This window comes from Hyaena hyaena, unplaced genomic scaffold (genome assembly GCF_003009895.1).
Source record: "Hyaena hyaena isolate Hyena2069 unplaced genomic scaffold, ASM300989v1 scaffold_65, whole genome shotgun sequence".
Taxonomy (NCBI): domain Eukaryota; kingdom Metazoa; phylum Chordata; class Mammalia; order Carnivora; family Hyaenidae; genus Hyaena; species Hyaena hyaena.
This window is the reverse complement of record NW_024080697.1, coordinates 1,809,611-1,824,931: the sequence shown is the minus strand read 5'-3', so window position 1 is coordinate 1,824,931 and position 15,321 is coordinate 1,809,611. Positions and strand designations below refer to the sequence as shown.

Below are 15,321 nucleotides of genomic sequence, written 5' to 3'. Positions count from 1 at the left end.
GTAAGACACCCAAGATGGTACCCAGACACCTTTCCCCACTCAGGAATCCCTCTCTCTCCAGAAAGGGCAGCCCTCTGCACTCCAGGCGACAGGACAGAACCACATCCAGGTGCACCCCTGCCTACGCATGAGCACCTATGCTCAGCAGCTTCCGTGCCCACCCCCACCCCCACCCCCTCTCCACCTCCCACCACTGGCTCCTTCTCCCTTCCAGGTCTCCCAGGTTGGCAGCTATTCTGTCCAACCTCTGCAGAGATGGCCCAGGCTGATGACCTCACTGGGGCAGGTCTTTGGACAAACTGCCAGCCCTGGGGAAGTGGCTAGGGCCATGCACAGCACTGATGCTCACCCACGCTGGGGACTTCTGCTTCTCACCAGTCCCCAGGGAAATGCTGCTCTTCTGCAAGGAAAGGCTCATGGGAGCCCCAGCCTCAAGGGACCCGAGGAGGGAGTGCTTCCCACGCGGGTACTCTGCAAACATCATCTAAGGCAGATGACGCTGAGTGACCAAGGCCATGCCCATGTCTGGCAGCTGCTTTGGGAAGGGGTGCCACACCACCCTTCCCCAAGTGCCCACATTCAACTCCAGCCTAGGGCCAAGAGGAGTAGAGGCAATGATGTGACCGATAATAATAATGTTTAAAGATACTCCACAATTGGCATTCTCTTGTGTCCTTTTCAAAGCATGTGCACGTTTCCACGATCTCCCCTGACCCTCCCAACATTCCAGAGAGATCGCCAGTATATTATTATTTATTATTGTTATCAATAACCGCCCTTCCTTTGCCCCCGGGAGAATCAGATGCAGCTTCAGCACCCTGCTCTAGCCCAGAGCTTCCCAAATCTTAACATGTCCACGAATCCCTAGCGAGGATGCAGGAGTTCTAGAGTGGGGCCCGAGATGCTATTGGTCCTCAGAGCCTGAACAGCAATGCTTTGGTCACTCTGCGAATGTGGGGCTAGACCTGGGGCTCTGGCCCAGGCATCCTACCCTCGGATTCTGCCTAGGGGAACAAGGCTTGCTCACCTCACTTTTCACGGGCTGGGGCCTCTTGCCCAGTTTCACCTCCAGGAAGTGCAAGGGGGCGATCATGGCCCCAATGTTGCGGATGTCTGCGTATTTCAGCTCCTCCGCAGTCAGGGCCGAGCTGGGGAGTCCGGTCAGGGGGCCGAGCCCTGGCAGAGAGCCCGCAGTCACGGAAGGGTCTGGAATCTGCCCAGGCATCATAGCAGGAGGAGCGGCAGCCCAGCCTGGAGTGGGTGAGGGGAGATCAGGAAACGTGCTGTCAGCCAGGTGAGAGGTTCCATGAAGAATTAAGCCCCCATGCCTTGCCAAGGACTCTTCCCTTCTTTCACTAATGTTCCTCCAACCTCCTCCTCACCCCCAGTTGTTCCTCCTGCCCTTAAGTCCATTCTGTTATGGAGGGAAATGCTGATCAATGAACTCCCAGCAACATTATTCTTGGCGCTGAACACAATGCTTAACCCAGGCATAGGTCACATTGATTCAGTATTTGCTATGTGCTCTGCACTGCAGCAATCCCATAAGACAGAGTCAGACCCATTCCACAGAGGAAGAAGCCAAGGCTTAGAAAGATAACTCACTCAAGACGGTACACAATGAAAACTGGAGTAGTTGGGATTGAAACTGCAACACGCTGCCTCCAAAGAAAATGGATTATAACGGTGAGATTTCAAGCACCTTCGCACCTGTTCAAGAGGGAGCTATTTTTGGTCTTGCACGGTGCCTCCCCTCAAATCACACATCCCATTCTGCATACTTGTTAAGACACCCTGAATATGAAATGAGGCAAATCGGAGCTAAAGGTAAGTATGTGTGTGTGAGTGTGTGCATGCAGCAACTATGAGGAAGATACTGAGGCAGAGGAGATAAAATTCATTAGTGTGTGCTTTCCCAGTGGAGCCCGGGATCAGAAAAGTCCTCCCCGATCTCCTCATTCTCAAAGCAAACACATATTCTGGCTCTGCCAGACCCAGGAGGTATGCAAAGGAAGACAGACTCAGGCATGAAAGAAAAACATAAATTAGACAGGTCGATGCCAAGAGAATTCTTATTTCTTCCTTCTCTCTACAGGGAGAAGGTCGTGAATAAGAAATGGTCACTTCAAGGTGTGGAGGGAAGTAGGCATGTCTGCCAGGAAAGCCAGACTTATCTGGTCCCTTACAGGGCTCGTGTCCATCCATCCACCCACCCATCCATCCACCCTTCCAATTGTTGACCGCCTAGATGCCAGGAGGCACATCGCAGATCCGATGTGCACAGCTTTGTTAAGTCACAAATCCGCTTCTGGATTCCAGGAGGAACTTCTCCACCTCCCCACCTCTCTGCCCAGGGCCATAAAATCAAAACCTTGACTTTCCTGGAAATCCTGGAGGCGCTTTGTCCAATCTTTCCATCTCCATCAGTCTCTTCCCATGAAGAGGGAGATATTTCTCGAGACAGGGGAGATGTGACATCCACTGCACGGCACCTCCTGGTCGGGCAGAATTAAGGTTCTCCTATGGCCACGCTGTCTTGGGCGCTCTGCCTGCCGCAAGAGCAGCCCTGGGAGATAACTACACCCACCCTGTCCCCGTTGATGTTGCCACGTCTGAACTGCGGGAGAGGGGTCCACTAGGGAGCCCCTTTTGGCCACAAGCGCACCCCACATTCTCCATCTCTGTTTCGCTTTCAAGGTGAAATTTGGTTCCCTATCCAGCCCTGTGTCCCTTTCTCAATAAGTTCTGCACTCTGACGGGAAAAGGGTGTGAGGGATTTGTACCCTCAAACCACAAAGACTTCCAATGGACATGACTTTTAAAGAAAGGTGCATGTGGGGCGCCTGGGTGGCTCAGTTGGTTAAGCGTCCGACTTTGGCTCAGGTCATGATCTCGCAGTTCGTGGGTTAGAGCCCCGCATCAGGCCCTGTGCTGGCAGCCAGCTCAGAGCCTGGAGCCTGCTCCAGATTCTGTGTCTCCCTCTCTCTCTGACCCTCCCCTGCTCACACTGTCTCTCTCTCTCTCTCTCTCCCTCTCTCTCTCTCTCTCTCTCAGAAATAAATAAAAAAGCAAGGTACATGTGAGTGGACAGTGGACCTACCATTTTGCCCTCAGCACACCAGCCGCATCTGCCCATAAGGCCATTTGCAAAGAGCTCCCTGCCTTGCACCCAAGTTCACATTTGGTGCCCCAGGCCCTACATCGGTGCTCCACCCCTCTGCCTCCCACACCGGGGCCCCTCAGCCCCTCCTTCCCATCCCACACCCTTTCTCCCCTCCTTAGCACCTAGTCTCCCCCAGGCCATCTCAGAAAAGGATCTGAGACTCATTCACATCAAGTTATAGTCTTAGAGCTGGAAGAGGCCCTGTGCTTATCTAAACCACATCCTCATTTTGCACAGGAGGAAATTAAAGCTCAGAGAAGTTAAACTACGTGCCCAAGGTCACACAGGGGAAAAGCCAGGGCTGGACTCCTGGTCCCTGGGTTTTAGAACCAAAGCTTCCTCACCCTGCCCTTTTTGTCTCCCCTCCTGGGGTTCCACAGAGATTAATGCAGAAGGAATGACCTTCTAATGGTGGGTTTTGAGAACTAGCCCGTAGTGGAGGACCCTCTACTCTGCCTTCTTCAATGCAGATCCAGGTGTAGGAAGTTCCCTGAACACCCTCCTGGGTGGGAGCCCAGACATGGCCACAGCCCCTGAGACATCTTGCATGTGGTGGGTCAATGTCCTGTGACCTTCCCTAAGCCTGAGCTGGACTGAAGTCACCCACACACCCTCACCTGCCCCCATCCCCAGAGCCAGCTCCGCAATGCAGAGGAGGCAGGTTTCCACCCCAGAAGGCAGCTCTGACGGGGTGGTCAGCGGCACATTTCCCTGGGGCCTCCTCCAGCGAAAATACGAAAGAGGCCAATGTAAGGACTCATTCCTTTGTGGCAAAAACGATGCCTGGGCCCAGCCATGTGGACACCTAGCAGGCAAAAGGGAGTGATTTCAGGCTACCTGAGCCAGACTGACAAAAGAAACTCACATCTCCTTTTCAGAAGAGGGGCAAGCCTTACCAAATCCCCTCTGCCAAACCTGACTAGATGCCACAAGGAAGCAGTGCCCCCCAGACGGACGCGTGAGCTCAGCGAAACAGACAGGAGGCGGGGGCTGGGAAATGCTCTGTGCCTGGTGCTTCGGCTGGACACAGACCCTGAGGTACCACACCCCAGGTGTGCAGCCAAGCAAAAACACACAGCAAACGCTCCTCCTTGGCCAGAAGCCCCAGAACCTTCCTGTCCTGTAAGTGCCAATTCCTGTGGGACAAACTGTGCCATGTGGGGCCACTCAGCAAACGTAGGGGTGATTTCAAGGGGAAAGGAGCTGTCATGGTTGGTTGCTGCCCCCATGGAATCCCAGTGGCATCATTTCTGGCACAGAAAGGGTAATCAACAAATACGTGTTGAATTTATAAATAAATAAAAATGAATGAATGAACAAATGAAAAAAAATATTCACGACGGGACAAACTTCAGTGAGTGGGGTAAGGCTCTGTCTCTGGGAGTTGAGACGCCCGTTATCCACCCCCAGATTATTTGTTCCCACAGTAGTCCCCAGGAAAAATATTCCAGAGGCTTCTGTATGTTTCCCTGCCTAAACCATCTCGGGAAGAGATGGAAGCCAGACCCCACTCTATTCTGGGAATGATAGGCTCTGTTGCAGCTTCTGTTTATTTTCATACAGATGGCATAAATGAGACACTAACAAATGATCCCAAAATATAATGGATTCTTTGCTACTGTGGAAGCCCCTCAGAGGGGCAACCACCCCCTGGGAGAAGCAGCCCCATAAATTCTTGCCATTCCCGCTCCCCCATGAACCCATCCCAATGGCCAGCCTCTCTAAGAGGCTCAGGCACCAGGCTTTCCTCTGCAGAAGCAAAAATCCCCCCTTTCTCTTCTTCTCCCCGCAAGGACGCCCCTAACTGCTCAGATACAAACCACAAAGTCCTTAACACATGCCATTCCTAGGAGACAATCACAACAGCTGACATTCACCAGCACTAAGTCATCCTAAACGGCTCTGGGGGTGGGGGTGAGGGGTGCAGAAGATGGAGAGGCTGGAGCAGCTCCCTTTCATAACTGAGTCTTCGTTAACTAGAAAGAGCTGGCTGACGATCCAAGGTTGAAAGGCAACTTTGGTGATTTGAAAAATAAAATGATTTGATGTGATTTAGGGATCTATAAAAATGGGGGGGGGGGGAGTGGTGAGGAACCAGTAACAGCCAGGAGGAATTTACCCACTTCAAGGAAGATATAGGAAAGACGACAAGAGGTGAAATCATCTCCCCAACTGCTTGTTCCATACGGAAACAATTTAGGAGGAAAAGGAGAACTATGCAGTCAAAGCTTTAGGGGGAAGAACCCAGAGTTTTTTCCCTTTAGGGCCCCGGGGTGTTGGAAAGGAAGATAAACACCCTCTAGTCTCTGTTAGTAACTGGGGTGCATAAATAAAGGGCAGGCTATATATGTTTGCAGAAGACCAAAACTGGCAAATGGGACTCAACCTCAAAAGACAGGGCCTAGAATCCAAAATGATTTTGGCAATTTGGGACATTGACCAGGAACAACTTGGCAACTAGCCAATGAAGGAAAGCTGTGTGATGCACAGATCAGGGATGAGACTGACAAGGAAGGCTTGAATAAGACAGAGCGCGTTCAGGAAGTCACGGTAGACCCTAAGCTGTTATTGAGCCTAAGATTTGGGGAGGTTTGATGCAGCTCCCTTACAAGCAGGCTTGGAAGAAATAGGGACCAGATGGGTCCAAGAGGCAAGAACCTAAAGCAAAGATCTGTCAGCTGTTTCCGCCTGTTCTGACTTACATAGGGTCTTGTAGGAGCACAGTGTGGGGCGCTGCCTTGTACATGCACAAGAAAAGCCGCAACACATGTCAATTCCAGAAAATGGGTCCTATTGGAAGAGACTAGCATGGAGGGTCATTTCAACTGAAAGAAGGAAGAGTAGAGATAACCTAAGTTTTCCTCTCTTATTTGCTTCTCTTGTTTCCTTTATGTAAATCTGTAAGCTATAATTGATTTAATGGAAACGTCTACAAGTAAGTAGCAGTCTTGCTTTGATGGGTCAAGCTCATAAAGGGCTATTCTTGTTAGAGAGTGTCTAATCATCATCATCTTCATCTAGAATGGCAAAGACAGATGAAAAGGGGGTAGGGGGTAGGTTAAGAGAAAGTTGGGATCTGCATCATGAACTCTCTGTCCATAGAAATAAAAGTTGAAGGGAGGCTCTAAAATCCCTGGGCCTCTTTGAGAAGGTCAGCCCCGCTCCAGGCAAACAGTTGGCCACAATGAGTGCGGAGGGCCTGAGGCTGCAAGGCTCAGCGCTGAGAGGAAGGGGAGGTGAGTGGGGGCAGATCAAGGAGCAAAGGAGCTCAGGGGTCAGGCCACAGGAACACCAGTGGGGTCAGCAGTCAAGAGCAGGTAGCCAGCAACTGAGAATCAGCAAGAGGGGGTGGGAGGCCTTGGGGGCCAGAGCCTGGGAAGATTCCCTGGAGGAAAATGTGCAGGACAGAAGTCCCTGGCCAGGAAGGGGAGGGGGTTGCAGACGGAAAGGTTCCAGGCCAGTGGTCACAAAACGTAGTACTACCTATTGTGAATCTCGGAACGTTAAATGCCAAACCTGTTCTTGAAGCTAAGGAAACATCTGGAATGATCTGTCTCTTGGAATCTGAAATGAGGTGGGTAAATCAGCTTCCAAAAGATAAGCCGATCCAGAAGGCAAAGAATGAAGGGATGGAGAAATCTCTAAGAATACGAATAGGGGCGGCCTCACACGTGCCTCCGATGGCTGTCCCAGCTCTGCACACAGGTGGCTGCGGCACATTAGGAGGAAGAACGTGGGAGCACGTCTGAGAGTGAATCTGAGCTCTGCCCCTTACCAGCTGTGGGACCCTGGGCGAGTTCCCTAACCTCCCCACATCCCGCTTTCCTCAGCTGTAAAGCGGGAATAACAACGTTATTTGCCCCGTAAGGCGGAGAAGAGGATTAAATTAGTGAATACTTGGAAAGTACCTGGAACAGCGCCTGCACCTAGTGAGCGTGAAGTCAGCGTAGCCATGAAGGCCTTCCTTCCTGGAGGAACACGGACATCCCTTCCACACATTCCCCACCTAGCACTGATCCCTCTTTCCTAGGGCTGTGAAAAAGATTCTTCCCCAAGGAGTCTCTGCCGTCCCACTGTCCAGCTGTAAACTCCAGGGAGCAAGACCATCCTGCATCCAGGCCATTACTGCAACAGAGAAACAGAGGGTGGCAGGTCAATGCTGGGTATAAAGGTGCAGAGATGAGGCCAAATACCTGTCTTTTGCCTTGGTGTCTCCTAAAGTTTCCTCCAGCTGCCAGAACACAGCTACACAGATCGCTGGCAACAAGACACCACCAGTGTCGCCCACCCAGAAGCAGAGGCCAGCAGCTTCTGCATCCATCAATCTACTGTATCCCTGCACTGCTCACAAAGGGTCCGTCCTTGCATCCTCACAAGAAGAGAACGAGGGGAGGCAGGGATCAGGGGACGCCAAGGGCATGGCACACACGCACGCACAATCCTTGCAGGGCCATCCCGGCCACAGAGGAAACTGGGACCTCTCCCCCAAGGAAAGAGTCTTCCCTGGAGACCAGAGCAATGCTTCTGATGATCCCCGCCTGGAAACACAGCTTTCTCCTCTGCCTAATGTAGGTGCTCAATAAATACACGTTAAGGCATCTCGGTCTTATCCCAAACAGCAAAGAGTTGGGAAGGTACTACCATTGGACAAGAGTTGGGAAGGTACTACCACTGGAGAGGATCTTCTATCCTCTCTTCCCGCCTCACCCCATCTGTGTTCATTGGTGTCAATAGTTCATAGTATGATACATAACACAGACATGCACACGGCAGGTGACAAATTCTTGGCCCTTTAAAAAAAAATGCCATTGGCCAACTAAAGTTTTGGAAATGGAGTTCCACAAATGGAATCCTAGGGGCTGCAGCAGGAAAACATACAAAAAACAAAACAACAAAACAACAAAAAAAACCCACCCAGAATGGTGGGCTCTGGCCGGCCCTCTCACCACCAGCATTGAGTCTAAAGAAACACAGACTGAAAATTCCAACCTTGGGTCGCTAAGGCATTTGTCTCTGCTGAGCTTTGAGAGGCCAAACCACACACACGCACAAGAGTGCACACGCGCACGCGCGCACACACACACACACAGGCACACAGAGCTTGGCAGCCCGTAAGTTCCAGAGCTGGTAACACAAGCCACGGAACCGACTGCCAAGACAAGCAACAGAACGAGCCAGGCCCAGTTTCATTGGCCACCATACGCTGCATATGGCCCGGGCCGCAGCCAAAACAGTGTTCTCACCCTCCTCAAAGGCATAGGAGACCCTCTGTTTTCAAACACACCTCCACAGAGCCTTAATTAAAGGAAAATGGAAAAATAATGTGCCTGCTGCTCTCCCCCTGCCTGTATAGGTATGCACACACACATACCCGTACACACTCACTCTATTTTTTCTTCCTCTCATTTCGGTTTCAAACATAATTCATTCACATGGAAAAAAAGCAAACTGCATCCTGCAGCAGAAAAGCAGAAAAGAATGTAGCTTGCTCTCAGCCCTGGCACCGTCTGCTCAAGTCGAGCCGGGGCAGAATGAATCCTGAGCAGGCCAACCTGGAATTGCACCGGCCCCTCTCTTCCAGGGCCGAGCTGGAAACAGAAACACCGGGCGAGAGGCAGCCCACTGCAACACGAGCGGCCCCGGACAAACAAACGGAGAGCCCAGCCCTTCTCCCCCTGGCAAGGATTCTGCAGGTTGGAAAAGATGCTCACAGGTCCTGCAAACAGGTGGGGCAGACGACAGACCCTGGTGGCTGAGTAGAGAGATCCTTGTCCAAATCCTGCCTTAGGGGACACTGTGAGTGCTTATCCATACATCTCCTCGGAGGTGGCTGCCACCAACCTAGAAGGAAAGTCAGAGGCCCCAACGCCCATGCCTTCCAACAGCCCGTCAAATCTCACAGCACCCAGCTCTTCAGGAAGATTCTGGAGCCGCTGGTAGCTCTGAACTGAGGCCAAAGAAGAAGAGAAACAGAAGAGTCTTTCAGAAATCTGTCCTCCCTATTTTAAACAAGGCAAAACCTTCACCAGCCAGAGGCACGAGAATAGATCTTGCTTCCCTTCCCCGGTCCTCAGGTTTATATAAAACCAGAGCCATGCTCACACCTGATACCTGGTTAAACTCTCCCCTAGAAACCTGCAAAGGAAGATAAGGCGTCCATCCAAGCTGCAGTCAGATTTGCTGGAAAGATGAAAGCAATGGGAGGTGTTTTTAAAAAGCCTCAGGGGAGGGAGTGGGGGGGCAGGGAGGGAGATGATTTGGGAACACAGTTCATAGCAAGGACGAAAAGGACAAGCAGGCACCCAATCACGCTTTAAAGCTTCAGATCTGATGCTCCTCAAAGTAAGACCCTGAGGAGAGTCCACCAAGATTTAGACCCAAGCACACACACGGTCTGCAAGCCCATTTTGGAGAGACCTGAGCACATCTGCCCTGAGCACATGTGCTCAGGTCACAGAACCAGGCCCTGGACGCCAGTAGGGCGAGCCTTACACTGAGCAACGGGTCAGGCAACTTTGCAACTGGAGCTGACCCAAGGGGTCAATCGAGTTCCTCTTCCACCAGCTTCTGTCTCCCGCTGCAAGGATGGCCCATCTATCCCTGCAGAAAAGCCAAGGCCTCCCACCTTCCCAGCCCCTCCCACTGACCCAGGCATCGCCTGGGTCTGCCACCCTGGGGTCCAGGGATCCAGGCCCTGTGGCCCAATCCCTCAACCTCCTTTGAGGGGCGGGGCAGAAGAGAGTCTTCTGGGCTGGGCAGGAGAGGAGGGGCAGGTTACCTAGAGGAGCAGACTTGCCTCCTTATGTAACCTGGCTTGGGAGCCAGGGGGAGCCCAAACGAGACCCGGGCCGCCCTCAGGCCCGCTCCCCACCCAGAATCCCCGGAGCAATGGCCCTGAGAGAAGCCCTCTTCATGGGATCGAGAGCCCTAGCCCTTCTCCAGGTCCTCAGAGAGTCGCGCTTCCTCCCAGGGAAGGGGGTGGGGGCCGGCACGACTTGCCAGCAGGTCCCTATCATCCCTCCACCACCAGCACCCTGCACCTCCCTGGCCTTTCGGCCTCCATCTGCACCCCCACGGCCCGTCTCCCCCGGGCAGTTTTCTCCCCACTCACCCGCGTTGCCCGCCGCCCGAGAGGAGCACCTCCTCAAACGCACAGGGAAGAAGAGCGCGGGAGGGAGGCGCAGGGAGAGCCCAGGCTGCCCCGGGGAGCGGACAGAGCCTCCCGTCCCAGGGCGGGAAGCAAAGGCAGCCACCGGCTCCCCGGCGCCAGGCGGGAGGGGCCCGCGCTGCAGCGCCCCCCGCCGGGGCGGCCGCGTGAGCCTCCCCGGCTCGGCCCGCGCTGGGGGCGGCCGTCCCAGGTGCCCGCGGTCGGCGCGCCCCTCCCGCCCCGCCCCGCCCCGCCCGGCCCGGCGCCCCCGACGCGCGCCCTCGCACCCACCGTGCACTAGCCGCGGGCGGAGGCGGCGCCCCCGGGGCCGGGGCCCGGCTGCAGGCGCCGTGCCCACGCAGCGCCGCTGCCGCCCGGCCGCCGAGCTCCGCCCGGTGCCCAGGCCCGTCCCGGCCCGGGAGCCGCCGCGGCGCCAGCCCCGCCGCCGCTGCAGCGTCCGCCGCCGCCAGCGCCCCCCGTCGCGGCCGCCGAGCGTCCCTCCCGCAGGCTGTGGCGGGCGGCGGGACGGGTTGCATCAGCCCCGGCTATATAGCGGCCCCTGGGCGGCGGGGAGGGGTCGGGAATGCGGAACCCGCCGAGCTGCCAGCTCCAGACGTCAGAGGGGGACGGAGAGGAAGGGAAGGAGGGGACAGGGAGGAGGGGGTGTGGATCCGGCGCCTCACACCCACTGACCTTCACCTCCCCCGCCGCCCCGGGCGCCCTCCTCCCGCCGCTGCTCGCGCTCGCCTCCCCGCAGGGGCAGCGGCGGCCCGGGCTCCCGCGCGTCCCCCGGCGCCCACGCCGCGGGGAAGCAGGACGCGGCGGGCGGTTATGTAAGAGCATCCCCGTGCACAGCCGCTTCCACCCCGCGACCCACGCCGCTGCTCGGAGGAGCGGAGCGAGAAGGCGCCGCGGCCGGACGAGCCCCGGAGCTCCCGCGGGCACCCGCAGCCTGTCTTCCTCGATCCTTAGCGCTTTCCCCCTCCACCGACAGGGGACTTCAGCACATTTTCATCCTTGGACGCTGCACTACCGAGGGCGTGAGGGAAGGATCTCGCGAGCCGCTTTTATTTTTCCGTGGAGAAGGATGGGCAGAGGATCACCCCCCACCTACTAGCCCACCTGGCCACCGCAGGTGCCCTTGGGCCCCGGGTGGCTCGCTGCTGGAGGGCTGCCCTCCCCTGGGGCTTCGAGCCCAGCGCTTTCTCTGGGGCTGCACCCGCTGACCCCTGGGCTTTCCGACCCACTTCAGCGGGCTTCTTTCGGCCCAGGGACACTCCCCCGGAGCAGACCCAGCCCTAGGCCGACCCCAGATGGCTTTCTCCCCCATAACGACTTCCACTGCCAACTCACTCCCACCTTTCATCCTCCTAGAGTGGTCGATGGTTAATGGCGACTCCAGAGGAAATGCGTCCTCCACGGTGCCCTCCAGCATGTAAAGGCACAGAGACACAGAGGCCTCGTGCCCACGTGGGGCTCCTGAGGCCTTGGCACCATGGTTGGCGTCTCCTACCTCCAGACCCCCTGGGTGCCCAGCCTACCTTTCTGCCTAAGCCAGAGAGGAGTGAGTGACAGTGTTTATATTCAGTAACCTTCAGCCTCCTTCCCAGAGTGATGTCAGGTCATCACCCAGAGAAGAAAGGAAGTGAAAGAAAAAGTTCATGCCTTCTTGGAGCGCGGAGCGCAGATGCTCAGAGTGAAAGAAACAAGACTCAGAGACAGCTGGGAGCAGAAAAGCAAAACCTAATGAGCGTGTCTCTTCAGCATGAGTACAGTCAGGTTTTCTTCTCCTTACTTCCCAGTGCAGAGAAATCTTTCTGGGTGAGAGGACTGGTGTTATGGAGGGAAAGACAGATCAAGTGCCCAGGACATTGACTGACCTGTTTTTGTTGTCACCATCAGCTCCGTCCCTCAAAACATTGAAGTTAACAAGTTAAAACAAAGTAAGGTCCTAAAAGAATCTACAATGGAAAATGAATAGTAATCTGATAGTCTTGTGGAAGAACGGAACGCTGAGCCCCAGAAAGGCCAACTACACCTTTACTAGGGCATAAAGATCAAAGTTGGGAACTATGAAACGGCCTTATGATGGTTCCCCCATGAGACTGAGGTCTGGACATTTATATGTAAGAAAACATTGAACAGGGGCAATAACTTTATGTCTTCGCCTGGGACTCAGAAAATACTCAGCTGATCTGTGTGTGGGGACTAATAATTAGTTGTGTGTGGTAAGAGCAAGTCCTCTCCAGGGCCTGCTTTGGACATGGCTAGGCCACCAGCAGCCCTCCTGGGCCTTTGCTTTCCCCCACAAATTAAATATGCGACACGGGTGGCACTGAGGGGTAACTTGGGGGTCTTTAGCCCCCTCCAGCTCTCTATAACGTCCATTAGGTCTTCTCCATTGCTGTATGGATGTTTTTCAACTGTGTATGGAACGCCAGGTAAACACAGCGTCAAGCCCTCCCTTCCAGCACGTTGCCCCCTCTCTCTACGTAGTCATCGCCTCTGGAAGTAGCTAGAGGGAGAGGCCACAGCCTGGCTCATTTATGGAGACAGTGGCCTGCTTCTCCCTGCCCTGCTGGATGGAGCTGACCTACTACCGGCTCTTAGGGACAGACAAGAGACAGAGACCCAGCCTGAGAATTTTGAGTTTGAATTTAGCTTTCCTATCACTTGCAACTTTAAAAAAAAGCCTGATTAATACACCCAGCCCTGGCCACAGGCTGACTGAGATGGCCACATAATCTTAAGTGAGTCGGATGAGGTGAGGAATTTTGAGGATCTTCTGGGAAGAAAAGCTGCCAGAAGCTTGACCTGAAACCACCAGGAGGTCTACCGAGAGTGAGTGAAGCTAATGCAAAGGAGGGTAGAGTATAGCCAAGCAGGAGAGGGAAAGACCTTTCCAGCTCAGACAGCATCGCCAGCCATGCCTGATGTCATCCGTCCCTCTGGAGTTTATATCCTGCCTAAGGCAGTTTGAATTTCCATTTCCTATCACGACAGTCCTTAACTTTCAGTGGTTCAACTTACGATGTTTCAACGTTACAATAGTGCAAATATATGCATTCAGTAGAATCCGTAGTTTGAATTTTGATCTTTTCTGGGGCTAGTGATAGGCATACGACACCTTTTCATGAGGCTGAGCCGTGACAGCCGGCCGCAGATCCCGCTCAGCCCTGAGATCACAAGGGTAAACAAGCAATACACCGACAACGATTGTTGTACCCATACAACCACTCTGATTTGCACCCTTGGTACAATGCTCAACAAAGTACATGAGCTAGCCAACACTTTATTATTAAATAGTCTTTGTGTTAGATAACTCTGCCCAACTGTAGGTGTTCTGAGCATGTTTAAGGCAGGCTAGGCTAAGCCATGCTGTTCAGTAAGTTGGATGTATTAATGCATGTTCAACTCTTGATATTGTCAAATTATGATGGCCTTCTCAGGATGGAAGCCCACTATAAGTCAAGGAAGATCTGTAGTTGCAACTAGAAAAATCCTGATTAACACACTGAGTTTTGCACCTCTGACTTATTTAGCCAACTACATTTGAAAGCTTAATGGACATCATTGATTCCCAGGCTCTTTGCAAACATGAACAAGTGAACTGGCAAGGTAAAATAATGAATTCCCCAGACCGGTTTCTCCAATATTCAAGAAGGAAGTGATAGGTCTGAATAATCAACCAGTCAATTAGTCTTCATACTAGTATTTGTTGATACCGTGTCGTGTGCCTGTGAGGTACACAAAGTTTAAGACATGATTCCTCGTTTGTCCCCACCTCCTATCTAGTTAGGAAAAAGGTCTTCAGGACTAACAAACAGCAAGACTGAGAGAGTAACAAAGGACTGGTATGTGATGTGCAGTCATTGTAGGAGTTCAGATAGGATCGCTGTGCCACAGAAAAATCACCCATTAATTGTTCCATTCAAACTATGTACAAAAATTGCAAACCAGTACCTGACAGGCTGAATCTGGTTTTGCCAGCCCAACCATACATTCTTTTTATCTTTTTAAACATATCAAAGATTTCACACAAAAATCTAGATTTCTAGCCTCTCTTGAAAAAAATTAGCCAGGCATCATTTAATAGTCAAGATGAAATAGGTTATGCGGCAGTAACAAACATCCCCCAAAACTCAGTGGCTTCCCACAAGGAAAGGCTTCTTTTTCACCCACCCAGGACACCTGTGTCCCACAGGTAATGGCTCAGGATTGCAACGCCGTATCAACAAGTGTATCCATGGCCACGGTGGCAGGGAAAGAGAGAGAGAGGTAGAGAGGGCCATGTAATGTACCAGCAGTTAAACATTTCCTCCTGGAGTGAAATATATCACTTTAGCTTACATCGGTCAAAGCACATCACGTGACCATTTTTAATTTCAAAGAGGTAAGGAAGCTCAGTCCTCCCAGGTACCATGGAGAAGCGAGCCAGGTATCGATGAATAATTAATATGTTATCTGTCACAGCATGCACTCCTTAATGGCCATAGTGGGTTGCAACCCACCTGAAGCTTCCCCTTTAAGATGGGACTTTGACACCCTCGTCTGAGACAGTCTCCACTCAGCCAGCCAGGTCATTTATGAGACCTCCTGGGCTCCTAGGGGCATTTGATTTTGCAGTTCCTGATATAGACAAAGCCAATTGCAATAGTAATCTTTCTGTGTCCCTGGTGATCCATGGAGTTATCACAATTTTTTCAAAAAGTTTTTTTTTTTTTTAATGTGCTAATCTTAAAGAAAATGCCATAGAGAATTCTTGGGTGAAAGGCAGGATGATATTATAAAACCAAACAATGTGTATATTCTGCAAATTACAGAGACCTATTTATGACAGTTCTTTCCTACTGCTCTGGCCTTGTTCAATCAAACACCTACCAGGAGAGACCAGAAGAAATGAGCCTCTTGCTCTCTTTCCTAGGTTTGGAGAAGAAATTACATGGTAGTGATTTGGGGGAGGGTTTAGTTTAAAGTTTTAAAAGAAGGGCACCTGAGTGGCTCAGTCTGG

General features: G+C 52.8%; 1 protein-coding gene across 3 annotated transcripts in view; it reads right to left on the bottom strand.

Moving 5' to 3' along the window:
• Positions 1-10,730, bottom strand: part of JDP2 (Jun dimerization protein 2) — a 38,054-nt gene extending 27,324 nt beyond the window's left edge. The window contains exons 1-2 of one of the 3 annotated variants that reach the window (XM_039232367.1): positions 10,602-10,730; positions 1,028-1,251 (exon numbers count right to left, since the gene is read on the bottom strand). In XM_039232367.1, coding sequence (XP_039088298.1) covers positions 1,028-1,228 — 201 coding nt within the window. In that variant the 5' untranslated portion in view covers positions 1,229-1,251; positions 10,602-10,730. Of the gene's footprint in view, positions 1-1,027; positions 1,252-1,605; positions 1,851-10,274; positions 10,343-10,601 lie in introns of those variants that run through there. The other 2 variants (XM_039232368.1, XM_039232366.1) reach the window with 2 other exon arrangements.
• Positions 10,731-15,321: the final 4,591 nt, after the last annotated feature.